Genomic DNA, 27,957 nt, shown 5'->3' on the forward strand with positions numbered 1-27,957 from the left:
AAGATCACAAGATAAAAGGGGTTAATATGGATATAATATACCAAACAAATAATATAAATAATGGATTTTAGTATATTATTATATATTTTCAAGCCTGCAGTTTTGCAGATTTTCTTTAAGGACTTATTAACAATTTTTGGTTTTTTAATGTCTAAAAAATTGGCAGTAAAGGTTTCTGTCTTTGTTTTTATTTAAATATTTTTAAATTATTATTTATTTTTCTGAACATGTATATATTTACCTATTTATTATACCCATTGTTATTAAAATACTCATAATTACAATAATTATAATAATTAAACAAATAATAAAAATATAATAATAATATTAAAATAATACAAATAATAAAAATAAAAATAATACAAATTATACAAATAATAAAGAAATAAAATAAAACATGATAAAAATAATAAATATAATAATAATAATAATAATAATAATAATAATAATAATAATAATATTTTATTTATATAATTTCCCTAATAATAATAATAATTATTGTGTGTCTTTAATGAGGTCTTGTTTCAGGAAATGTTTTGCTTTGTTAAAAATATTAAAGTAAAGAAAAAGTAAAGAAAAAGTAAAGAAAAAGTAAAGAAAAAGTAAAGAAAAAGATAAAAAAAAGAAAAACCATGTTTGGAGCAGATTAACTGGAAATGGACAAATTTCAAGTTTAGTTTCTTTGCAGGGTGAATGGACCATTCTCTAAAGACTGTGTGGTATGTTTCAGTGTGTGTGTGTGTGTGTGTGTGTGTGTGTGTGTGTGTGTGTGTGTGTGTGTGTGTGTGTGTGTGTGTGTATATGTGTGTGTGTACCTGTCCCTGGAGAAATCAGCCAGCTGTACAGAAACCCTCCAGCCAGAGAGAAGTAGAGGACCAGAGCCCTCTGCCCGCTGACCGTCTCCAGGATGTTCTCCACGGTGACGGGGATGTAGGGGTCAGAGGTCACCGCCTGCTGACTCCCTTTCTGCCGTTCCACCAGGAGGTCGGCGAAGGCTCGCGTCCGGCCTCGCTCCGCTATCACCAGCGCCTCGTCGTGACGGCCTTGAACGCAACACAGAAGATGAACGATGAGGAACAGAGGAACAGAAGGTCTGGAACATTAAGTTTTGTCCAGTTTTGACACATTTAGGCTGATATTCACAATAAATGTATTAGCGTAATAAACATGCTCTAACTTGCCAAATTTTTTATTTAATTTCATGAAAATATCAGATAACAATTCTTAATTTTTTTCTGGGTGCATTTACACTTTAAATTTATTTAATTTATTTTAATTCTTAGTTAGTTTTTATCATCTCTATTGCTTTTTATTTATTTAACTCTTTTATCAGTGTTTTATCTTAGTTTGCCCCTCTTTGTTAAAGCTTTGCTTTTTCTTTGCTTTGTCTGTTAAAGCGCTTTGTAAACTCTGTTTTTAAAGGTTATTATTATTATTATTATTACTATTATAGGAGAAGCCTTGGTTCTGGTGTCGACTAAGAACCGCAGGGTCCAAATCCAGCACAGGACAGCAACTTTTCATAATTTCTACACTCTTGAATTGGTAGTAAAGTCATAAAATGCTTTTTTTTTTTTTTAAAGGTGCTATATAAATAAAGTTATTATTATTATTTTTATTATTTTAGGAGAAGCTCTGGTTCAGGTGTTGACTAAGAACCAAAGGGTCGTGGGTTCAAATCCAGCACGGGACGTCAACTTTCCATCATTTCTACACTGTTAAATTTGTAATAGTTATTAACCAGCACAATAATTCATAATAAAAAGGTTACACGGAGACACAGGATTAAAAAACAGGAATGTCTGACTGAACAGGAATAAGAGGAGGGGTTTGGTTCACCGAGGCTGACGAGGACCCTCTGGAGGGCCTGGTACGAGCTGGTCTGCAGGTCGAACAGGGAGAGCTTACAGTCGGTGTTTTGCTGAGTCTCATGACGGATCGCCTGGAACACAGAAATACACACTGAACAACACGGACGCTCGGTACAACTGGAACACAGAAATACACACTGATACCAACTACAGTATACATCTAAATACACACACACTGATACCAACTACAGTATACATCTAAATACACACACACTGATACCAACTACAGTATACATCTAAATACACACACACTGATACCAACTACAGTATACATCTAAATACACACACACTGATACCAACTACAGTATACATCTAAATACACACACACTGATACCAACTATAGTATACATCTAAATACACACACAAACTGTATATGTCACCTGTTTGTGTATTAAAAACATTATTTAAAAGCAGAATTATTGTCAATATATATAAAACCTGAGAGCATGCTGTTACATTAATAACCACTAAGGGGCAGTACAAATACACAATAGGAAGCACGAGGATGTTCTTCTCTTGTCTCTACTTACAGACTCAAACATTAGACACAATGTAAATACAACAGAATGGTACTAGATCACTAACACAGTAGTACTAATATCCCTCACATTAAAGTACTTAAAAGTACACCAATACGTCTATCTTAAAACAGTTTATAAGTTTTAGCATGATACAATTTGAGTATCTAAAAAGCAACTATGCATGAAGTATAATGGTCCATTTCAGATAGTTATATTATGATACTGTAAATATTATGTTATTGGATTATTAATATTGATGATTTAACATGTTAGCAGCCTTAAAATGCAACATTCAGTTGAGTTGGCGCTGATTTTAAATAATTATATATATATATATATATATATATAAAAATACATATAAATATATATATATAAAAAAAAAAAAATATAATAATATATATATATAAAAATATATATATATATAATATAAAAATAAAATGTGTATGTCTGTGTGTGTGTGTCTGTGTGTGTTTTGCATGAATAAATGTAAAGCTAAATGTTGTAGAGTAGATGTAGAATTAAATGGAAATACTTAGTAAAGTACTAATACCTGAAAACTGAATTTAAGTATTGCTGTGCTTCTGCTTTGGATAAGCAAACCTCTTCTTTTTTTTGTGCAAAAGTGCACTATTTAATATTAATTTGCTTACACTGCATCATGTTTTTCTAACAATATCACATATCTTTTTTTGATTCTCTTTATTGTATATATATATATCCTCACAGTGTTTTCAGTTTTGTTGCTCGTTAAAGTTCCTCAGGTCGGAGTCGTGTGAAGCTCTGCTGGTATTTATATGATGATAAAGCTGTATATTTTACCTGCAAAAAACTAACAAGACTACTACAACTTGTGTGTACAAATTATTATCTTGTGTACATCTAATTTAAAAATATCACCTTTCGGGACCTTTAAGGCTCCATAATTAAACACTCTGAATGGGGCTTTTTGCTATAAATATTAGAGTAGAACTCCCAAGGCAGGTCCGTTTACACTCCAGTATCTTTCCTTGTACTTAAGTAAAGGATGTGAATATTACCACTGGTTCTAGAGGAAGCATCAGTTCAGATACTATCACTGATGGAGGAATGCTCAGATCTGCTACTTGAGTAAAAGTAGTAATAAAATACTCATACTGCATTCAAATTTACACACACACACACACACACACACACACACACACACACACACACACACACACACACACACACACACACACACACACACACACACACACCTGGTGCTGCGCCTCCTCCAGGTTTCCTCCGGCCCACAGAGAAAGACCGAGACGATGACGAATCTTTGCTTCATCTTCTCTACGACCCAACTGCTCCGACAGACGAAGACCTGAGGAGGAGGAGGGACAGGGAGGGAAAGAGGAGGAAGAAAGAGGAGGAGGAGGGAGAGGAGGAGAGGAGGAAGAGGAGGAGACAGAGGAGGGAGGAGGAGGTAGAAGATAAGGAAGAGGAAGAGGAGAGGAGGAGAGAGGAGGAAGAGGAGGAGAAAGAAGAAGAGGAGAGGAGGAGGAAGAAGAGGAGAAGAGGGAAGAGAAGGAAGGGAAAGAGAGGAAGGAGGAAGAAGAAGAGGAGCAGGAGGACAGAGGAGGAGGAATAGGAATAGGAGGAGGAGGAGAGACAGATGAGGAGGATGAAGAGGAGGAGCAGGGACAGAGGAGGAGGAGGAGGAGGAGCAGGAAGAGGAAGGAGGAGGAGCAGGGACAGAGGAGGAGGAGGAGGAGGATGAAGAGGAGGAGCAGGGACAGAGGAGGAGGAGGAGGAAGGAGGAGAGCAGGGACAGAGGAGGGGAGGAGGAGCAGGGATCAGAGGATCTCTTTCAGGAAGAGGAGGAGTAGATCAGACTCTGTTGATCTGAGGATCATCTCTCATACGTTTTTTATTGCTGCGTTCAAGTGAACTTGTTCCTCGGAACGCTGACATGTTCTCTTCCACTCTCTGTCATTGTTCTCCTTCTTGTCCTCCTCCTCCTCCTCCTCTCCTCTTCCTCCCTCTGACTTGAATTCAAAGTCTCTCTCCTCTCTTCAGTTTGTCTCAGATACGTCTCGTCTGCTGCTGTTCAGACTCAGACCCTCGTTGGTTGTAATTAGTTCTCATTAGAGATCTCAAGACTGATCTGAGTCTCATCAAACATCTCCTTCTGATTCACGTCTCTCTCTCTCTCTCTCTCTCTCTCTCTCTCTCTCTCTCTCTCTCTCTCTCTCTCTCTCTCTCTCTGATGTTCTGTTTCTCGGTGTTTCTTTCGTGTTTTCTCGGTCGGGGGGGTTAATTGGAGGCGCTTCATTCGAGTGTTTCTCCGTCTCCGTCCTCACTTCAACTCTGCTCACTGAGTTCTGCTTGTTGAGTTAATGATCAATTAAAATCAGGAGGATCGGTGAGCGTAGTGACGAGACGTGACGGAGTCTAACCGACCCGACGGAGCCTGAAGGAGTTCATGAATGAAACCAAACATCCGTTACACAAGTTAGTATGTGAGAAGAGATTCAGCACACGGTGGATGATGAGACGATGGGTCCCTGAATCAGACATGAAACAGGCCCAAACACTGCTACTGGTTTAGTCTGTTTGTAGTAGATTTGAGTCAGTTTTTTGGTCATTCTGTATCTCTTTGTAGTTGTTTTGTGTCTCTTTGTGGTCATTCTGTCTATTTTTGGTCTTTTTGTGTGTCTTGTAGTTGTTTTGTGTCTCTTTTTGGTTGTTTTTTGTCTCTTTGTGGTCATTTTGTGTCACCTTGCTCATTCTGTGACTCTTAATCGACGTTTTGAGTATCTTTGTAGCTGTTTTGTGACTCTTTGGTCATTTTGTGTTTCTTTTATTTCATTCTGTGTCTCTTTGTAGCTGTTTTGTGTCTCTTTCTGGTCATTTTGCATCTCTTTATAGATGATTTGTGTCTCTTTTTAGTCATTCTGGGTCTCTTTGTAGTTGTTTTGTGTCTCTTTGGAGATCGTTTGTGTCTCTTTGTGGTCAGTCTAGGAGTCTTTGTGGTCATTCTGTGACTCCTGTGGTAATTTTGCATCTCTTTGTAGATGATTTGCGTCTCTTTGTGGTAATTCTGTGACTCCTTATAGTCATTTTGTGTGTCTTTGTGCTTATTTTATGGGCCCTTTCGTAGTTGTTTTGTGTCAGGTGGTCATTTAGTGTCTCTTTGTAGTTGTTATGTGACTCTTTGTGGTCATTGTTATCCCCTTGTTGTTGTTTATTGTCTCATTGTAGTTGTTTGTTTGCATCTGTGGTCATTTTGCATCTCTTTGTAGTTGTTTTGTGACTATTTGGAATTATTTTAAGTCTCTTCGTGTTCAATGTTATCTCCTTGTAGTTGTTTTGTGTCTGATAGTACAGTACCAGTCAAAAGTTTGGACACACCTTCTCATTCAACTACTTTGAAGAATGTAAAATATAAAACATATTCTGGTTTGTTGAGCATTTGTTTGTTTACCACATAATTCCATATGTGTTCCTTCATAGTTTGGATGTCTTCAATATTAATCTACAATGTAGAAAAAAATAAAAATAAAGAAAAACCATTGAATGAGAAGGTTTTGACTGCTACTGTATGTGTCTCTTTGAGTTGTACTTTGTAGTTGAAGGCCATGAGGGGCCCCTGTCACTTTGGGCCCCTGTCACTGAGCCCGATCAGCTCATTCAGACATCCATCCTCCAGCAGGATTATTTTCAACAAGGAAGCAGCGACATGTGAGCCGTGAGTTCATGTGCTTAGAGGAGAAGTGTGCTTAGAGGAGAAGCAGAATCAAACAGGATTACTGACGACGAGCTGCCTGAAGGAAACCTCACTGCGGGGGGGAACAAAACTGTGACTTTCTCACTCGCTGTTTCATCAGAAGAGGAGAGTTTATTGATTCGTACCAGAAACAGAGTGCTTTTCAACACGGTGGAAACGCTGTCAAACACACTCAGGTGGGAGTAAAGTCTGTTACATCACTGTTTATTGTTTGATGGTGCGTGAGGACGTTCTTGTCACAAAACCGTGTCATATTTATCAGTTTGCATTCACGTCACTGCATGATATTTAATTAAAGGCATCTATGAAGTGTCAAAAAGCCACTGCAGGATGTTGCCATATGTGGAACAGTTGCCTTGTGAGTCTTTGTATTTGCGGTGAAATGTCAATTAATCAATGAGTAGACAGTTAATAAGTCTTACTGGTTCCAAAAATAAAAGTGATTACAGTATGTTCTATCATTTTTTCTGATGACCTAATTTTAAGACAATTCCAGCAAAATATGACACATTTAAAGCCTCTGAAAACCAATATTCTTGATCATATTCCCACTATAACCCATGAGATGCTATGAAGACACACTTTTCTGCCAAAGTGAGAATAGTTTCAGTTATTTTACTAAATGGATTTCTGGATTTGTGTAATTTCTCTGTGCTCTTCCTGCTGGTTTTGAAGTGGGCGACTACTGACAAAGCAGACTAGCTCAGATTTGAAGTGTTTACACCTAAAGTGTCCGGTTCCTGAATCGAACCAAGGTGAGGATGACACATTGTTTACATTTTACAGCTGGTCCGGTTAGAGGTCACAAAGGCAAAACTCAAATGAAACAGAAATTATGAACAAAATGTTGTTTCATTACTGGTCATACAGTTGGCTCCTTGTGTGACAATAACCGTGGCCTCAAAGCGTGTTATGTGCTTTCCTACGTGGAAAAAGAGCGTGAAAATGGAGCAAAGTGAGGTTGAATTTGACTAGTTTAGCGGCTGGCTAGTTAGTTAACTAGCTTGCAATTACACCATGCTTTCATGCTACGCTAACTTACAAATAATGAGCCCCAAAAAAAGTTATGCTTTTCTATGATGTGTGTGAATAAAGTTGTGATTAATTGGAAAATGCTTTTTTAACCCTATTAGATCACATAAGAGGTCTAGTTGTGCAGCTTTTCAATGTTTTCCTTCCTTTAAAACAAAATATGAAGTGTGCTCACATAGCAAACCAATAATATGTTGACATCCATCCATCAATCAATCTGCAACGTTCAAACCAAAACTTGAATCCAAGTTTAAAGGGGCTTGGTGTTCCTTACCTTCCTGCAGGTACATCACAGCCTGTGCATAGTTCTGCAGTGCGTGGTGTGTCCTCCCCAGGCTCCCGTAGGCCAGAGTTTTAGCGATCAGATCGTTGGTCTGAGCCGCCACACTGAGGTGCTGCTCCTGGAAGACCACGGCTCGCTCGTACTTCCCCAGCGCTTCGTAGGTCAGCCCCAGGTTTCCGTAGGCTCGACCCTGGCTCCTCACACACCCCGTCTGCTCCGATATATCCAACGCCCTCTGGTGCCACTGCAGCAGGAGAGCTCCATTACTTAAGGGACGAGGTTTTTTTTAAGATTTTCTTGCCGAGAGTTTGATGAGAAGATTGATACCACTCTCATGTCTGTATGCTAATCTCCCAGTTATGACGAGTGAAGCCACTGCTGAAAAGCCTTTAACCTGTATTCTCTCTAGTGTCCACCAGGGGGCGACTCCTCTGGTTGTGTAGAAGTCTATGAGAAAATGACTCTACGAGAGGTTTTGTCACCTTTTAAAATGCCATTAAATCCCCTCTGTTTCCAGGTCTACTCCAACCTCACACCCTTAATACGGACCGCTTTCTCATTGAATTGCCAAAGAAGCCTGTCATCACGTTATGTCAAGCTTTCTATTTTGTATGGCTCATAGCTGAAGCAGTTTACAATGATAAAGGAGGAGGATTTACCATTGAAATGATTAGTATTTTTTATTCTTTTTCTTAATATGTTTGGTCTTTGATTTCACACAGAAATAAATAAAAGCAACGTCACATTTCTAGCTTACGATCCATCGATTTTGCTGGCAGAAACTGTAGCTATCAGATTTTATTAGCCACATAAGCTAACAAGGTTGTTCAATGTGTCGGTTTAAAATGATCTCCAGCTGACTTATAAACGTTTCCAGTTGACTCGCTTTTCAAATAAGAAACATCTAAAAGGGTCTTAGATATGCACAATGGTCAATGCGGAAGTGTCTTAGAAATTGCATTCTCTCTGCTGTCCACCAGGGGGCGACTCCTCTGGTTGTATAGAAGTCTATGAGAAAATGACTCTACTTCTCTCTTGATTTATTCCCTCAGTAAACATTGTAAACATGAGTTTATGGTCTCAATCTCTAGTTTCAAGTCTTCTTCAATACAGCATGATGTTCATTTAGTAAATGATGCTCCATTTAGAGTCAAATAGCCAAATTGAAGTTTTACGGTATGTAAATCACTTGTTACAGCTCTCTCACAATACAGAGGATAATAAAACATTCACATTAAATAAGTTTGACATTGTGATGAAAATGCCTTTTTTGCTTAGAGTAAGAAAAGAGGATCGACACCACTCGTAAATATGCTTAGCTTAGCATAAAGAGTGGGAAACAGCTTTGTCTTATCAATTTTTTTTACAAAAACCTTAAGTATCAACGTGATATGAAATGTGTATCAATCTTCTCCTATCTCGGAAAGAAAGCTATCCTTTAAAATGCCGGTTAGTAAACACTGATGTATCATGAGTCATCACACCTGTAGCGCCGTCTCGTTGTCGGCCATCAGCTGATAAACGCCTCCAAGTGCATCGCTCGCCTCCGCTTCCAGGGATTTATCCTGACAGTTTAAAGAAAGATTTAACACATCTTTCTGTGCAAATAATGAACTTTTCATATAAAGAAAAAGACCCATTTGTTATATTCAGAAGTGCATGAAGAGAGAAATCAGAATCTGTTGCAGGTGGAATCTTTACCCCGGCTGTGTGTGCGATGTTCAGCTGGTGCTCCAGGCAGGAGAGCGACTGCTCGTAGTTTCCCAGTTGGCTGTGTAACGTTCCCAGCTCCCAGTAAGCCTGAGCCTTACCTCCACCTTCTCCACCCAGCTCATGGGCCACCACCAGCCGCTTCTCAAAGCACACCAATGCCTGCTGGAGACTCCCCATAGACCTGGAGAAAGGGCGGGGGAAACAAAAGACGTGATCAGTTTGTTTGATCTTGCAAACACTAAAAGCAACGTATGAGTAGTTTAAAAAAACAAAAACATTCTACAGTTCTGTCTTTTTCTACTATTAAAGCCTTCAGTTTTTCCAGATAGACCCATGCAGGCAATTTAATAGAGCAAACAATAAAGCAAATTGGTTAATCATTTAGATTTTAGGCTGTTAAATCAGTTCAGTGTCCTCGGAGAGAAAAGAGTAAAAGAAGAAAACATCCACACAGGAGGCGCTCAGTGAGATAAATCAGAGCCCCGACTCTCATCCTGACTCCAGAGAGCAGGAACAGACTGCAGGAGACGGATAACGGAAACCCGTCATTAACGATGTTATAGGTGTGGTTTCATAGGAGAGAAATGTGGAGATATACTCTGGAAAGAAGCGAGGGAACATCTCCACTGCTGCTCGTTACACTTATTGAAAAAACGATTATTTTCATAATTATCACGACTCTAATTTAGAATGTACATGCTTGAGGCAAGAAAATGTATGTGTAAATGTTTTCCTTGCAAACTAATTAGAGAGCACAGAACATAAATATGCATACATGCAGACATTAATACAAAAACAAAAGTCTGGAGCGCTGTAAATCCAGTTACAGCATGAAGACACCTCTGATGGACTTAATGTTACAAATGCATATTTAAAAGTAGATCACATGGTGTGTCTTTCTTGCTGTATTCTAGTCTGTAATGGAGAATATGATCCAGTTTCCATGTTCAGCATTCATTTAAAAGAAGCTGTAATAAATGTAAATCATGTGCTCCAGCTCACTCCAGCACCAGACAGGGTGAGAGCGGTCACAATGCAGAGGAGAATGAAAATATACTAATTAAATTAGTTAGACATTTTGGGATATGCACTTACCATAAGCTTCAATTAGCAGCCCAGGCTTTTATTTAACACTGAACTTAACTGAACTCAGCATATTTTTTGGGTCAGGCCTTTAATTAATTTTGCACTCTTGCTCAGCAAAGATGTGAAATTAAATATGTATCAAACCAGTTTGAATGTTATTCCTATAAATTAGGCTATTGAATAATGTATTAATTGTGATCTGGATCAAAGATAGTTAATGTTGTTTTACGCAGGCTGCAACCTCCTAAAAAAGTGAAGTCGATGCTTCATGTGTTAAAGCTGCATTCTCTCTCCTGTCCACCAGGGGGCGACTCCTCTGGTTGTATAGAAGTCTATGAGAAAATGACTCTACTTCTCTCTTGATTTATTCCCTCAGTAAACATTGTAAACATGAGTTTATGGTCTCAATCTCTAGTTTCAAGTCTTCTTCAATACAGCATGATGTTCATTTAGTAAATGATGCTCCATTTAGAGTCAAACAGACCATAATAAGAATAAGAATATGAATCCTCAAGGAATGGACTCATATTCAGACTTTAGGGAGTCACCACTTGTTTTACTGAACAAACAAGATGTAGAGTTTAAATTAGTGATCCAATTAAGCAGATGTTTTTACCTTTATGCTAAGCTAAGCTAACTAGGTGTAGATTCATGCTAAACATACAGACTTGAGAGTGGTTTTGATCTTCTCATCTCACTCCAAGCTAAAACCGAATGAGTGTATTTCTTTCGTTTTTTCTACCTGTGTGCATTGCCGAGTCCCCTGTAGGCCTTCTCCTGGTCCTGGACGTGGTTTAGACTCTGAGCCACCGTCAGGTACTTCTCGTAGTACTGAATGGCCTCCTCGTAGTCTCCCAGAGCGTCGTAGCAGTCCGCCAGGTTCCCAAAGGCCCGGCCTCGGTCCAGCATGCTCTCGGTCCCGCTCAGCTGCTGCAGCATGGCCAGCTGCTGCTCGAAGTAGCCGATCGCTTCCTCGAACACGCCCATGTTCATCTTGGTGATCCCCATGTTCCCGTGGACCTGCGCCTCCAGGCGGGCGTCCCTGAGACCCTGAGCCAGACCCAGCTGGGCCTCGTAACACTGGAAGGTGGTGGCGTAGTCTCCCAGCGCCATGTGGACGGCCGCCAGGTGTCCGAGGGCGCGGCACTCCCCCTGCCGATCGCCCAGGTCCTTTCTGACGGTCAGCTCCTGGCTGTGGAAGGACAAGGCTGCGTCCAGCTGACGGAGCAGCCTGACGGAGACACAGGAAGAGGTGTAAGAGAAGAAGAAGAAACAGCACAAGGGTGAAAATCTCTGCCGACTTTTTTATTACCTGTGAATCGATCCGAGAGCCGAGTATGCGTCGGCCTCCATCTTCTGATCGCTGACCTTCTGGGCCAGACTTAACTGCTGCTGGTAGAACCTCAGCGCTCCTGGAAGATCGCCCCGACAAACACAAACATCCCCCAGGTTCCCGAAGGCCCTGAACACCGCCTGCTGACGAACACAACCACGTGATCAACAACCACTTCCTGTCTGTAGGACACTCTTTTTCTAACCCTAACCCTAGTAGCAGTAGTAGTTGACCTGTGTGTTATCCAAGGCCTGTGCTATAGAGAGCAGGTATCTCTGACACTCCTCGGCTTTCTTGTGCTCCCCCAGTGCTTTGTGGGCCAGACCCAGGTTACAGTAGGCTTTGGCCTGGGCCAGTTTGTCCTGGAGGTCCTTCGCCAGGGCCAAGTCCTGTTCGTAATACCTGAGGAAAGGATGGGAAAAATGCAAAGCATGACATAAAAGTAAATATTAACAGAACATGCAACACAGAAGAAAGAGAGAAGTAGAGTCATTTTCTCATAGACTTCTATACAACCAGAGGAGTCGCCCCCTGGTGGACAGGAGAGAGAATGCAGGCTGTTGCTTCCTGAATCAAACCCCAACACATGTATTTTTATGGCTGCAACATGAAATCAAATGCACATATTTGCTTCTTCTTTCACTTTGAGATCTCCACTAGAATTTTAAATAGTCCATTTATTTTTCCTCGTTGTAAAAACAAACACGTTCCCATCATATTATGTTCATTTTAGTCTCTGACCTGACGGCGTCTCGGTACTGTCCGAGGCAGTAGTGAGCGTAGCCGAGGTTGTGGCAAACCTTCCCTTCTCCCTCCAGGTCCTGAAGGCCCGGAGCCAGAGCCAGGTACTGCTGGTAGTACGGCAAGGCCTGAGCGTACTCGCCTCTCCAGCTGTGGAAGTTACCCAAGTTTGCTGCAAAAGAGGAAAACAGTTTAAATTAATGAAAAGAAAAATGACCGGCTCTTCTGTCCTCAAAGCGTCACCCTCTTATTGTCCAGCTTGCCTAGTGCCCTGGCTTCACTCTGGGTGTCCTGGAGCTCCCGTGCGATGGCGAGATGGTGGAGGTAGTGCTGCAGGGCCTGGTCGTGAGCGCCCAGCGCCTGGTAGGCCACGGCCAGGTTCCCGTGCGTGGAGGCCTGGGACGGACGGTCGTTCACCTCCAGAGAGATCTGCAGCTCCTGTCGGTGGTAGCGGACGGCCTGGTCGTAGACGCCGAGGGCGTGATAGGCGTTGCCCATGTTGCCGTAGGCTCGACCCTGAGCGGCGTAATCACTCAGCTCCTGGGCGAAGGATAGGTGGGCTTTGTGGAGCTTCAGCGCCGTCTCGTACTCCCCCTTCATCTGGTGGATGATGCCTGAGAAGATACACAACAATAATCAGATTAGGATGCTGTGAAGGGAGAACCAGGACTGAACGGGTCAGGCTGTCAGACCTGCTGCAGTAAAACGAGAGGTTTTCTAAAGGGGTCGCCAGAATCAACACAAAAAGAAAGTTCCTTGTAGTAACTTTAAGTCGGTCAGCAGAGCAGCTTTGAAACCCTAATGATGATTTTGACCAGGACAGATCTCAGTTTAGTCGAGACAGTCAGACAAGTCCAGAGTCTTAATTTTAGTGACGTGCGTCCGACTCTTAAGTCTGCATCTCTGCTGACGAGTTCATCCAACATTAGGGGGAAGTCGTGAACATGGTAAATTCCCAAAATGATGCACCGAGATATAAATAACCAGTGAGCCAAGAAAAAACATGTACATGTGAGATACGAGTGCAGAGCAGTAAATAATTTAAAAGCTACAGTCGGTAAAATTCAACATAAATCTAATAATAATCTGCTGCTGTGGATCTTTAGCGTGCAGAGATCCAGAGGAGATGTCTCTACGGAGAAGGAACGGGAAAGAACGTACATCCCTGTGCACCTTCTTTTGTATATGTTGGGTCTTCCTCACTATGAACAAACTAGTTTACAGAGCTGAAGTGTTAACAAGTTAAGAACTAAAGAATACAAGTTAAGGATAAACTCAGGACACAAGACAGGAAGACAGTATCTGAAGACTGAACATGAGGTGTTGTTTTCAGAACTAAATACAAAACGCAGCGATTGTTGCAGGTGACACACTCTTTATGCACGTGTGTGTGTGTGTGTGTGTGTGTGTGTGTGTGTGTGTGTGTGTGTGTGTGTGTGTGTGTGTGTGTGTGTGTGTGTGTGTGAGTTTGAAGTTAATAGCAGCCTTCATCTTCCCTCTTACTGTTAACACGCTAACAACTTGATTATAACCAGATTGAGGTAAAACTGTGATTTTTGCGGCCGTCATGTAAACACCTCTGACCCAATCAGAGAAAACAGGAGTGGATTACACATTGTCTACCTTACAGTCTTAAATAAATGAATAAATACATAAATAAATATATATATTTGATTGAATTGGTTTCAAATTGTTTAAATTGCTTTGGTCTTTTTTTCGGATGTTTTAGCGGTCCAAACAAGCTGTGAACTGTCCCCCAAATAAATAAATGAATACATGCTGGTAAGTTAATAAATAGATATAAAATATATAAATAAAATAAATAAAATAAATAAAATAAATAAAATAAATAAAATAAATAAAATAAATAAAATAAATATTTGATTATATTTTTCATTTTATTGCCTTGCCATTTGAATCAAATTGTTTAAATTGCTTTTGTCTTTTCTGTTGTTTTCAAGAGACGAGTCATTTTGTCCAAGTCAACTCAGACGACTGTGAATCAACAGTTCTAATCTTTTACTAGTTAATGTCGATGACTTGAAATGACTTCAGCTTTTCAGTTCGGTATCTTATTTAGAACATTACAGAAAAGTCCTGAGGGGGAAACTACAAACAACGCAGTATTTCTTACAAAATATATAAATACTGGTCTCCTTTTTTACTTCTTTTCATTTCCTGTTTCTAACACTAATGTCACGGTGCTCGGTTTTCATGACATTGAGACAACTGCTCGCTCAGATCTCTGCTCACTTTACATCAAGTCATTTTTTAAATAATATTTTCGGGTTTTGATTCTGTCCCTCTTTGTTTCTGGTGCTGGAGCTGATTTTGTCCTCCACAGTGTTCATTCGTTCAGACATGACCGTGTGGTCGAGACAGCAGATGGAGAAGGTGAGAGGACAGAGACTACGGTCTGGATCAGAAGGTGAACTCTGAGTATTTGGCTCTTTTCCAGCTCTGTTGGTACATTCAGGATCCGTCTGGTGATATTTATTATTGTTAATAAATCCCATGAAAAGACCAACATTTAATGGCATGCATACTTGCATTAACTCAATATTTCATCACAAATTCATCTGTAAACCATCATCGACTTACAGCTTCAGAAAGGTAATTATTGTTCTGTTGAAAGTGTTATAAATTAATGTTATTATTATTAAAATCAATGATGATTCAGTTTGTATACAGAGCGCCTCACACTAATATAAACACAGCAAAATAAAAAGGTATGTTGAATTTAAAACGAATAATACAGCAGCTTGTTAAAATTAATAATTGCATCTTTAATTGGCATATTGTAGATTAGTGTGCAACTTGGAAAAAGAGTCATTCACGCTCTGTGAACCGGGCTAACAACCTAAAAGAATAATGATTAATTCAGTTTATCTTTATTTTTCCATTTACAGTTGTGTGTTTGAATGATGCATGAGGTGCAAACATGCCCTCAGAATGTTCTATTTTCATTAAAAATATTTATATTTGAAAGATATTCACATATAAAAGCCTGGTTTGCATTTGTTTTTCATGCAGACTCATGCATCTTGCTACTGAAGTCAGACATATTTTGAGTCTATATGCAAGAAACTGAATATATAGAGAAAAATGCAATGAAAATACACTAAAATACAACGTTTTTAGACTGATAAGCTCCGTGAGGAAGATGTAGGAAGCAGAGTAAAATGAGGAAGAGGAGGAGGAGGCTGATAAGGAGAAGGAGACCTCGTTCATCGGGGTCTCGCTCTAAGAGGATTACAGAGGAGCCTGCAGAGTTGGCTGGAATATCTGGTTACAGTTACACCTCTCTGCTCTTAAACTCTGCTAACACATGAGCTTCTCCGAGGCCAGAGCGTGCTCTCTGCAGGACGGAGGGATTCCCCCCCGACGGATGAAGATTAGAGGAGTGTGAAGTCAGAGGAGATCTGATGACGGGGGGGGTGTTCGGCTGAGACAGCAGAGAGAGAGATTACAACCTGAGACTCATGCATCTCTTTAACTTCATGTTTCTGGTCACATTCTGCTGTTTTTCTGTAATTTAAAGATGAGCCAATTAATAAAATACTGTATTTAATCAGACTGGAATGCGGTGCATGAATAGTTCAGATATAAATGAGTTCCGTATCAATAATAAACACCACAGTTTTGATGTTTTAGGATTTAGAGAGGGAAGAAAGACGAGGAAACAATAGAAGAGAGGAGAAGTGAAGAGAAAACAAGAGAAGAGAGGAGGAAATATATGAGAGTAGAAAGGGAGAGAAGGAAACAATGGAAGAAAAGAGGAAAGGAGAGCAGAGGAGGGATGAAGGAAACAAGAGGAAAGAGGAGTGGAGTAAACAAGAGGAGGAGAGGAGACAAAAGAAGAGGAGAGAAGAGGATTGAGGAAACAACAGAGGAGAAGAGAAGAGAAGAGGAAACAAGAGAAGAGAAGAGGAAATAACAGAATAGAGGAGAAGAGAAGACAAAAAAGAGAGGAGAGGAGGAAAGGAGAAGAGACCGGAGAGGAGGCGAGGGGAGGGGAAGAGAGGAAGAAACAAGAAGGGAGAGGAGAAGAGAAGAGGAAACAAGTGTTCAGAGAAGAAGAGGAAACAAGAGAGGAGAAGGAGAAGGAGAAGGAAACAAGAGGAAGAGAGGATAAAAGGAGAGGAGACCAGAGAAGAGGGGAGGAGAGGAGATGAGGAAACGAGAGGAGATGAGGAAAGAAGAAGACACCAGAGAAGAGGGTAGGAGAAGAGAAGAGGAAAGAAGAGAGTATAAGGAAGAGGAAACAAGAGACAAGAGGAGGAGGAAACAAAGGAGGAGAGGAGAAGAGAATAGGAAACAAGAGAGTATAAGGAGGAGGAAAGAAGAGAGAAGAGGAGGAGGAAACAAGAGAGAAGAGGAGGAGGAAACAAAGAAGGAGAGGAGAAGAGAATAGGAAACAAGACAGGAGATGAGGAGGAATCGAAGGAGGAGAGGAGAATGGAGTGTTGTCACATCAGCACAGAGTGAGAGAAGAGAATCATCCATAAATGATGCTCTGAATCTCTGATCTGAACACCGACCCAAACTCGTCTGCCAGAGAAGAGTCATCGACCTCATCCACGTTCTGTAGAGGAACATCAGAGACGTTCTGTTAGAGGAACATCAGAGACGTTCTGTAGAGGAACATCAGAGACGTTCTGTAGAGGAACATCAGAGACGTTCTGTTAGAGGAACATCAGAGACGTTCTGTAGAGGAACATCAGAGACGTTCTGTAGAGGAACATCAGAGACGTTCTGTTAGAGGAACATCAGAGACGTTCTGTAGAGGAACATCAGAGACGTTCTGTAGAGGAACATCAGAGACGTTCTGTAGAGGAACATCAGAGACGTTCTGTAGAGGAACATCAGAGACGTTCTGTAGAGGAACATCAGAGACGTTCTGTAGAGGAACATCAGAGACGTTCTGTAGAGGAACATCAGAGACGTTCTGTAGAGGAACATCAGACACGTTCTGTAGAGGAACATCAGAGACGTTCTGTTAGAGGAACATCAGAGACGTTCTGTAGAGGAACATCAGAGACGTTCTGTAGAGGAACATCAGAGACGTTCTGTAGAGGAACATCAGAGACGTTCTGTTAGAGGAACATCAGAGACGTTCTGTAGAGGAACATCAGAGACGTTCTGTAGAGGAACATCAGAGACGTTCTGTAGAGGAACATCAGAGACGTTCTGTAGAGGAACATCAGAGACGTTCTGTAGAGGAACATCAGAGACGTTCTGTAGAGGAACATCAGAGACGTTCTGTAGAGGAACATCAGACACGTTCTGGAGAGGAACATCAAAGACGTTCTGTAGAGGAACATCAGAGACGTTCTGTAGAGGAACATCAGAGACATCAGAGACGTTCTGTTAGAGGAACATCAGAGACGTTCTGTAGAGGAACATCAGAGACGTTCTGTAGAGGAACATCAGAGACGTTCTGTAGAGGAACATCAGAGACGTTCTGTTCAGAGACGTGTTAGAGGAACATCAGAGACGTTCTGTAGAGGAACATCAGAGACGTTCTGGTTCTGACTTCAGATCAGTTCAGACACAAAATAAAAAGGGACTTTTTCGGAGACTGAACAGGAGACTCCATCGCAGTCGGAGCAGGAAACGTGCTGTTGATGCTGCAGACTGTTCAGAGCTCACATTACCGCGGCGATGCAGCACACACACACACACACACACACACACACACACACACACACACACACACACACACACACACACACACACACACACACACACACACACACACACACACACACACAGAGCGGAGAGTCGTCCACTCAGCACTGGGTCGGGTTCTCTGGTTCTCAGATATCACTGTGGCCGCAGAAACCAGAACCCCGTTAATAAAACATGAGTGTTGATCAGGTCTCAGGAGACCAGGACCATCACATGATCTACAGGCTGGAAGAAGTATCAGAGTAGTAACAGTACTACTACGAAAATACTACACTTCCTGTGAGGAACTTTTAACTGGTCCTGGATCAGTCTCAGTTTAGTCCTGATCCTCTATAGACCTCCATCAGTAAACGAGACCATCAGAGAGAAGATTGCCTGTTTCCATACCAGTCCACCGTGGACAGACCCAGATCCAGCAGAGACCAGTCCACCGTGGACAGACCCAGATCCAGCAGAGACCAGTCCACCGTGGACAGACCCAGATCCAGCAGAGACCAGTCCACCGTGGACAGACCCAGATCCAGCAGAGACCAGTCCACCGTGGACAGACCCAGATCCAGCAGAGACCAGTCCACCGTGGACAGACCCAGATAAAGAAGAGACCTCTAGGAACAGAGCCCTTGAATGTGTACTTAAATGTGTACTTGAGTACTTTGTGTCCGGTTGTCTGTGTACTCGATGGTCCTGATCGATTGAGTCGATCGGGTCCAGGATGAGCCCAGTCAGTCTATTGAGTTACCGTGGCGACGGCAGCGACAGAGAGAGAACAATAAGACTTCTTCATCTGTTAGTTCATCGCCTTCGAGTGTTTTTTTTTATTTACCTTTTATCTAAAATTAAATCACATCATACACTTTTTGAAAAATGAAAATCACTCAGAAAACAATAAAAGAGTTTTACTTTTAAATATGAAAAAAGGGCAGATTGTTTGTTGACTGAAGGACACGAAGAAGTCAGAGAATACAGTGAATAAAAAACATTTAACTTTAGTCTTCTAACAAATAAATAAATTAAATGAATTACTGAGCTTGAGCTTGATAAAACATTAAACAGATGAACATTACTGTAGGGCACTCAATTAAATAAAAAATGAATATAAATTTAAATTAAATTAAAAGGGTGGGGAGGTTTAATGATGCTTTTAGCGTCATAAAAACATACATTAATCAGAGAAAGACGCATTTTACGTATGTTTCTATTTCCTATTTATGATTCTTGATTCTTGCAATGCTTGTTTCTTTCTTTATTGTCATTATTATTATAACACCGAGGCAAAAACCTACTTATCAACGATTCTGGAGAGCTACCAAATTAGCAAATTCTGTCCTTTTCAGGACAACAGTTCATACATCATCTCTCATAAACAGGCAGAATGCTGTGTGTATTATAGTAACTGTGTTTGTTGTTATTTAAAGTCATCATTCTGAATTTTCTATGAACCGTTTCAAACAATACAGCACACTGTTCAGATCCTCTGTTGAACTGAATATGAACCAGTAATTTAAACAGTGTTGCTGTTGGAGACTCTAAAGTCTTTTATTGTTTTATTCTGTGAATACACATCGCTTCTATACAAACCAGGAAACTACCTCCAGTTCTGAAAAGTAAAGTCAATACTGAAGTGCCTTAATGCTGCATTCTCTCTAGTGTCCATCAGGGGGCGACTCCTCTGGTTGTATAGAAGTCTATGAGAAAATGACTCTACTTCTCTCTTGATTTATTCCCTCAGTAAACATTGTAAACATGAGTTTATGGTCTCAATCTCTAGTTTCAAGTCTTCTTCAATACAGCATGATGTTCATTTAGTAAATGATGCTCCATTTAGAGTCAAACAGACCATAAAGCAGGGGATGCTTTAGGGCGGGGCTACACACTGATTGGCAGGTCGACACTAGAGACGTATACGGAGTCTCTACGTTACTCCGCCTCAGTCCATATATGGTCACTTCCTGTTCACTGGTTGCAAAACATTCAAGATGGGAACGTCCAGAAGGCTGAAGTCACGGCTTCAAAACATCAGACAAACCAACGGGTGACGTCACGATGACTACGTCCACTTCTTATATACAGTCTGTGGTTGTACATGATACAACCACAGGAGTCGCCCCCTGATGGCCATTAGAGAGAATGCAGCTTTAAGACACTTTTTATGAGGAGGTCCTTGGAAAACGTTCTCCTTTTAAGAAGTCCCCAAAACGTTTGAGAACACCTGCCCTTTATTACATAGTCACAGCGTCTTATATATTCTTAATTTAAACCATCAAACAAACACAGAGATAAAGAAAACTAAAAATCAAACACATGTTTTTCGTGACCTCCATGGATGAACTCACCCAGGTTGGACGACGCTCGTCCCTGAGCCGCTCTGTCCTGCAGCTCCTGAGCGATTTCCAGCTGGTGCTGGTGGTGCAGACGAGCTCTCTCCAGGTCCTGAGGGTTCAGGGTCAACATTAACATTTATAAAGAAATAATACTGATTCCATTTTGAGGTGTTTTTGAGCTCTTTTTATTACCGACCTGCATGCAGCGTGCGGCGTGTCCCAGACCGGCGTACGCCCTCATCTCGATGGATCTGTCTGCGAGCTCCTGAGCGAGCTCCAGAACCCGGGTGTGGTACGAGATGGCTTTGTCGAAGTCCCGCTGAGAGTGGAAGGCACTGCCTAGGTTGCTGTACGCCCGCGCCTCCTCACGCCGGTTCTCCAAAGTCTGCAAAAAGAAAAAAGAAATCATCAGAAATCACCACAGCGGATATTTAGACCCTGCTTATCAAAGATCAGATGTTATTAATGCAGCTCTTCAATCAAAAAAAGGCAGAAAAAGAATCAAATAAAACTCAAAAGACTTAATAAAAACATTGTCTCCGGCTTCAGGACATTAAAAACAGACGTTATAAAGAAATGCAGCTTGTTTTTGAAGTTTAAAAAACTACATCGGGCACTCGGTATGACTACAGATAAGAAACAGATTGACTGTTAGAGGGACGGACACGGAGCCTCACATCTCTCACACAAAGAAAAGAGTTTTACGTTACAAGCTGCGACATTTCCAGCTAAACTGTCAAGACAAAAATGACTTTATAGACTGAGTAGTCCAGAGATCTGACTTTATTATGGTGGAATCTAACCGTCGACAGATGGTCCATTAGTTTGTTAGCAGAGAGTCTGGCTGCTGTGGCTGCAGAGATTTTGTCGGCACATAAAAAGTGAAATGGTCTCACATTATTTATCTTCTGTTATGTTTGTTTGCGTAACTTTTTGCAGCCTGAACACACACAATGTTCTTTTGGGATAAATGCACTAACTTTGTTATAAAAGGCCGAATATAGAAAATGACGGATAGACGTGCTAAAATAAACATTAGAGAGATGGAGCTGCTGAACTCCTGTTTGAATTCATCATAGTCCTGAAATAAAAAATTACACTTCTCTCTCCGTAATAATCCACAAATTAAATTACTGGATGCAGCCGATGGCTTTATATTCAATAAGAACATGTGATTTCCTTTTTTAGCTCAGTTTGTGAAGCAACGACTTCCCTGTGAGTGTGAGGCTTCTTTTTCCTCACAAGGAAGCAAACCAAACCAATGAACCAATTAATTAATTGATTAATCTAGAAAAACAGGCATTTGATGAATTAAAGGACATTTAATGAACTGTAAAACTATATGAAAACATCTGTTTAAGAACTCTCACACAATGTTTTGCAATATAATCCAAGCTTTATTTATCACTGTTTAAATCACTTCTGCATAAACGCAGTCTACTCAACCAGTGTTTAAAATAGTATGTTTTAAGGAAGATGGATGTGTTTGTAGAATAGTAAGCATACGACTGGATAAATGCGACTTGGGTTAAACTGCACAAGTTGTGTTAGACTTTGTAAACAGATATTTTTATATCATTTTGCTGTTGTTGAACCCCTTTTACATCCAATCATCATGATTTTTCTCTGAGATTTGATTCTCTGTTCACCGTTGAGGGGAATGACAACAAGAATTCAAGGTACAAGGTCCTTATTAAGGAAAGTAAATATCTTCCTAACAACTTCTTAAGAAACTGTTCACTACAACAACACAGTTTTCTCAGTAATTTCCTAAAACAGACGCTCACTTTAGTTTTTATCTAACAAACAGGAAAACATGCATTTTTTGGGGACTATTTTCAGCGGTGGATTAATCCACATTTTGGGGCTCTTCGTAAACAAACTTTTCTTTCTGGGGACCCACTTTTTTAATAATGGCAAATTAATGCAACCCAATTCACAACAGGCCATTAAACAATATTTACAATTATCAATGAATCAGAAGAAGAGCAAAATTGTGGATAAATAAACATTTTTACTGCCATTTCCACATCACTTTATAATATCTTGAAAAGTGAAGACAGCCATTTAGAAGAGATTAATGTTTGATAAATCAAATCTTTGTTTTAAGCATGTGTTATTGAAAATATATCGAAAGACCAAATAAATGCATTTAGTCAGCTCTAACAGATCTAATTCTTTTTATTTCTTCTCATCAGTAAAAGAAACAGAATTTTCGCTAGTCTTTCACATCAGATTCAATGTTTTAGGCAACAAATATCAGAATGAAACGCACATTCAGCTGCAGATATGAATGTTAAATGGAAGTCAATGGAAAACATTTTGCTAAAGTATTATTATTATTTGTTTCAGCAGGACAGTGTTTGTGTTATTGAGTCAGAATAAACTATAGTGTGTGTTGATGGTGATGAGTTAACACTCATTAACACTCATCAGTGAGTTAAGGCTCACTGATGTGTTTTTAATGGAGGTCTATGGCCTCAGAGGGAGAACAGATATCAGGATACTTGTTAGTGGATACACTCTCTGTTTGTTTTGGTCCTTTCATGATTTTTTAATGATGAAACTCTCACTTTGTCTGAAAACAAGGCTGCAAGAACAGTTCAGGAGACACAAAGTATTCAAGTATTCGAGTATCAGATACATTTCAGATTTAAGGATGCAGCTTCGTACCTTTGCGATGTCCAGGTGCTGCTCGTGGCTCTGGACGGCGTTGGTGAAGTCTCCCAGCGCGGTGTACACGGCGCCCATGTTGCCCAGCTGGCGGGCCTCAGAGAGCCGGCACTGGGTTTGTCTCGCCAACAGCACACACTGTTTGTGGCTCGCCAGCGCGTTGGGGTAGTCGCCGATGGCCGTGTACACGTGGCCCAGACTGCTGAGGGCGCCGGACGCCGCCTGGAATTTAGACAAACACACACACACTGGTTAGAATCCAGTAAACATCAACTGTGAACACACACAAACACACAACGAATGTAGCTTTGATTTAAGGGTTAAAACACAGAATAATGCATCAAGTTTGGCACAACTTGCTTCTTATTTCTTTGTAGTTTCAACAATCGTTCCTATCTGTACTAAAAACATGGTGAAAGAAGTACTCGGATCTTTTACTTAAGTAAATATATCTAAAATATCACAGTGTAGAGATGCAGTAAAAGTCCTGCATTCAAAACTTTATTTAAAGTTACTACAAGGAACCTTCACTTTAGGGTCATTCTGGCGGCCCCTGTGGACAGAAGTGGTACTGCATCTGAGCACCAGAGTCCCTTTAGAACACCTCTCATTTTAAAAACTATAACAATATTAGCATCAAAATGTAATGAAAGTACCAAAAATAAAAGTACTCTTTATGCAGATGAATACATATTGTATAACTGGATTATAAATATTGATATCTAAATCTGTAAAAGTTACTAAACGTATCAAACAAGTGTAAAAAAGTAGTTCTTACAGGACAGAGACAAACTTGATGATCTTATAGAATATGATGCATTGATGTAGATTAAACTAGACAACAGGATATAAAGGAGTTAACATGCAACATACACATTAATTCAGCAGGAATATCAGATATAATAGTACAACATTTTACTTTTACTTTTAACACTTTATGTATAGGTTGCTCAAAATAGTTCTACTTAAGGTTTTGAATGCAGGACTTTTTCTTGTTGTGGAGTACTTCTACAGTGTGGTATTAGTACTTTTACTGAAGTAAAGGATCTGAATCCCACATAGAAACATTATTGGAGGCTTCAGGAGTGAAAGCTAATCTCTGACATCCCATTATATCCCCCCGTTCTCAGGTTCCTGCGGTTCTTTTTAGAACTCTCTTTTAGTTTTCTCACATCAGACACTTTTTGCAGCCGTCTGAAGATTCCTCCTCCTGCTGCTGATCACAGAGAACTCCTCAGGCTAGATAACACCCAGCAAATCAGGATGAGTGTTTCAGCTTAGCATCACACTGCTGTTGTCTCAGTTAAAAAACAAGGCTATGAACTCTCTGACACACACACACACACACACACACACACACACACACACACACACACACACACACACACACACACACACACACACACACACACACACACACACACACACACACACACTTATCTGAAACCTGCCTACTCGTCTGCTCACTAATCTTAAGGTTACTGGTATTGATCAGAGGAGTCATGGGAAATATCCGTCAGGTCTGAGGAAGTCTGTTTCAAATCAATTAAATAATTAATTAATTAATTAACAGAGAAAATGAAGACAGGAGCACAGAAGCAGTCTGAATCGACACCGATCCCATTTATCACTGTGCCTTTAAGTGTGAAACACATTCCTACACCTGCTTATTAGTATTAAATAGCAGATATATGCTGTTAAAATCCTGCAGATTTTTCAATTAACTTCAATTGGTAATAAACTATGTATATTTTACAATAAATTACATTAAAATCAAACAGTTTGTCGCAGATATTTATCTAACATAGATACTTTTCTATATTTTATGCCACATAAAAAGACACATTAATATAAATAGTCCCTCTGGCAGCTCTGATGTGTGGGCATTTAACTGGCAAAGGAATAAACAGAATTTTCACATCAATTATATGCATAAACAGAGTTCTGCTGCAGGGTGATGGAGATGAACGGCATCTGAGTAGTCAGTCTGTCGTCTGCATCTCAGTTAAAATGAGCACCAACAACAGACAGTGTACTCAAGAATGAGTAAATGTACTTAGTTACTTTCCATCACAGGTAAAGTTTCCTGGAAACAATATTCATAGATAACTGATTTGAAACATACAATACGTTAAAGCCTCTCTGAACAAAAGCTTCACTCACAGACACTGTTAAAATGAAAACATGACTTTGACCTTTCAGAGTCAGAGACTATAATGAAATGTTTGCAAGTTTAAGGAACGTGAGCGAGAGGAGGAGAAGAAGCTATGAATTATTGAAGAGGAGATATTAGCATGTTCATTTATAAACCAGTGTTCTTCAGCAGAAACATGAGAGAGACAAAAAGAAAACCACAAGTCATAGAAAAGGGTACGAATATGGATTCATTTAACGTTGAAGCAGAAAGATATTTTAACTATCTGTTTTTAGTGCTTTAATTTGTCTTTTTTAAAATCTTAATTCTATAAAAAAATGCACTAAATCAAATATATTTTTCAATAAGACAAACAAAACGAGGACCCCCGTGAAAAACTGCTCAACAGTGCTACTGGAGGTAAAAAAAACAGTAATTGTGGCCCATTGGCCATCTTGTTTTTTGTTTTGCAAACAGTGGACAGGAAGTGACCATATTTGGACTGAGGAGGAGTGACGTAGAGACGCCGTATACGTCTCTGGTGTCGACCTGTCAATCAGTGTGTAGCCCCGCCCTAAAGCATCCCCTGCTTTATGGTCTGTTTGACTCTAAATGGAGCATCATTTACTAAATGAACATCATGCTGTATTGAAGAAGACTTGAAACTAGAGATTGAGACCATAAACTCATGTTTACAATGTTTACTGAGGGAATAAATCAAGAGAGAAGTAGAGTCATTTTCTCATAGACTTCTATACAACCAGAGGAGTCGCCCCCTGGTGGACAGGAGAGAGAATGAAGGTTTATGACACATTAACCAGCTCTGCCCTTCATTTCAGTTTACCGTCTCCAATCAAAATCTGAATGTGTGAAGAAACTAAATCTGTTTTTCAAAAGCTGGTGAATAAATGTAGTAGAGTAAAAGTGTAGAGCTGCGTAAAATGCAAATACTCAAGTCAAGTTCAAATACCTTCAGAAAAAAATAATTGAATCAGAAATTCTGACGTTTCATACTTTCTTCTACTATGTGAAAACCTGATGCTTCAGTTGAAATGATTTAATAAATTAATAAAAGCCTTAATGAATGCTAAAAAGTGAAAAACAGCCAAACTGACCTTTAGTGGAATTTACCTTCTAATTAAAATCAGAACAAACTGCTCTTTTCACTGCTCATGTGTGTGTGTGTGTGTGTGTGTGTGTGTGTGTGTGTGTGTGTGTGTGTGTGTGTGTGTGTGTGTGTGTGTGTGTGTGTGTGTGTGTGTTGGTGAAAGACGACCGCACACACCAACTGAAATCCCAATTCCCAGCAAAGTGATGAGCGTAAACACATAAAATCCAGTTGACACATCTCTCCGAGGCGGGAAGAGGGAGATTTAATAAATGTGTGTGTGTGTGTGTGTGTGCGTGTGTGTGTGTGTGTGTGTGTGTGTGTGTGTGTGTGTGTGTGTGTGTGTGTGTGTGTGTACAGTCAACCGGCCAGACAAGTGTTTGATTTCCCTCAAGGACACAATGTTTCCCCCTGAACGAGACAACCACATGAAAAAAAATCCAATCATGTTGTGTGTGTGAGCCGGTACAAAACGTTTGTGTCTGTTCATATATAAAAGAAAAACAATGGAGAGACTGACAACAGTTGTCATTTTCAGAAAGAAAAGCAAAGATAATATGCAATCTGTCGTTATTATGTTGTTGTGCTAAGCTAAGCTAATAGCCTGCTGGCTCTAGTTTGTTTTGTAAAGATTTTCTTGCATTGGAAATGTCATATATGTTTGATACACTTCCATCTGTGCACATAATATGCATTTAAAAGAAAGGAAAGGTACACATACCTGTACAGATACAGATACATGTACTCGTAGAATTAAGGGTAATTATAAACATAGTAATGATACATCAATTAAAATATATATTTAAGTAAAATTGTGATAATGACACATTTTGCTGCTAATAAAACCTAACCTATAACCAAATAAAACATGAAATTAAATAAAGAATAAAGTAAATAAATACATACACACATATAAATAAAAAACAAATAAATAATTAAAAATGTTTTAATTAAATTAGTGTAATAAATATTGATTAATATGGGAAGAAATTTCTGTTTTTATGAAATTAAAGATAATATGCACACTGTTGTTATTATATTTTGATATAATGTTGAAAGGAAATCTAATTAGAGAAAAGAGAAAAACCTAATGAGTAAAAAAGGAAGCAGTAATCTAAATAAAGAGGAAGAGGAGTAGAGACAGATGATGGAAGATCCTCCTTCCTGCTGCTGCACTCGATAAACTGTCTGGAAGAGATGCAGCAGTTTTTAGTTCTTTTAAAGCGATGCTCGATTGCCCAAAAAATATCTGCTTTTCACCCTCAGCATGAGATGAAGGAAGAAATGATTTCTCCTGCTGAGTCAGGGAGAAATGACAGATGTGAGTTAACTCTGAAAGTCTGAGTCGGTACAAAGACAGGTGAGAAGTCTGAGTGAGACAAACATCACTGAAAATACACCATTTAGAGCTTGTTGTTTTTTTTAACTATTTTTTATTAAGAACTTCAGGTTTTCAGTAGTGAAATAGCTCCATGTGTAACATTTCACAATACAACGGGTTCTGAAAAGTGAAGCCAATGTGGAAGTGTCTTAAAGCTGCATTCTCTCTCCTGTCCACCAGGGGGCGTCTCCTCTGGTTGTATAGAAGTCTATGAGAAAATGACTCTACTTCTCTCTTGATTTATTCCCTCAGTAAACATTGTAAACATGAGTTTATGGTCTCAATCTCTAGTTTCAAGTCTTCTTCAATACAGCATGA

The 27,957-nt window shown here is 39.9% G+C and overlaps 1 protein-coding gene across 1 annotated transcript in view; it reads right to left on the minus strand.

Annotated features, from left to right (window-relative positions):
• ttc28 (tetratricopeptide repeat domain 28) overlaps positions 1–27,957 on the minus strand; it is a 109,957-nt gene that overhangs the window by 12,685 nt on the left and 69,315 nt on the right. The window contains 15 exon segments of the mRNA XM_054612335.1: positions 816–1,043; positions 1,840–1,948; positions 1,950–1,988; positions 3,628–3,737; positions 7,450–7,702; positions 8,943–9,023; positions 9,160–9,352; positions 11,000–11,488; positions 11,570–11,730; positions 11,824–11,992; positions 12,332–12,503; positions 12,595–12,945; positions 20,356–20,452; positions 20,540–20,728; positions 23,017–23,238. Of these exon segments, the coding sequence (XP_054468310.1) occupies positions 816–1,043; positions 1,840–1,948; positions 1,950–1,988; positions 3,628–3,737; positions 7,450–7,702; positions 8,943–9,023; positions 9,160–9,352; positions 11,000–11,488; positions 11,570–11,730; positions 11,824–11,992; positions 12,332–12,503; positions 12,595–12,945; positions 20,356–20,452; positions 20,540–20,728; positions 23,017–23,238 (2,863 nt within the window).

Source organism: Anoplopoma fimbria, chromosome 14 (assembly GCF_027596085.1).
Source record: "Anoplopoma fimbria isolate UVic2021 breed Golden Eagle Sablefish chromosome 14, Afim_UVic_2022, whole genome shotgun sequence".
In the NCBI taxonomy this organism is placed as follows: domain Eukaryota; kingdom Metazoa; phylum Chordata; class Actinopteri; order Perciformes; family Anoplopomatidae; genus Anoplopoma; species Anoplopoma fimbria.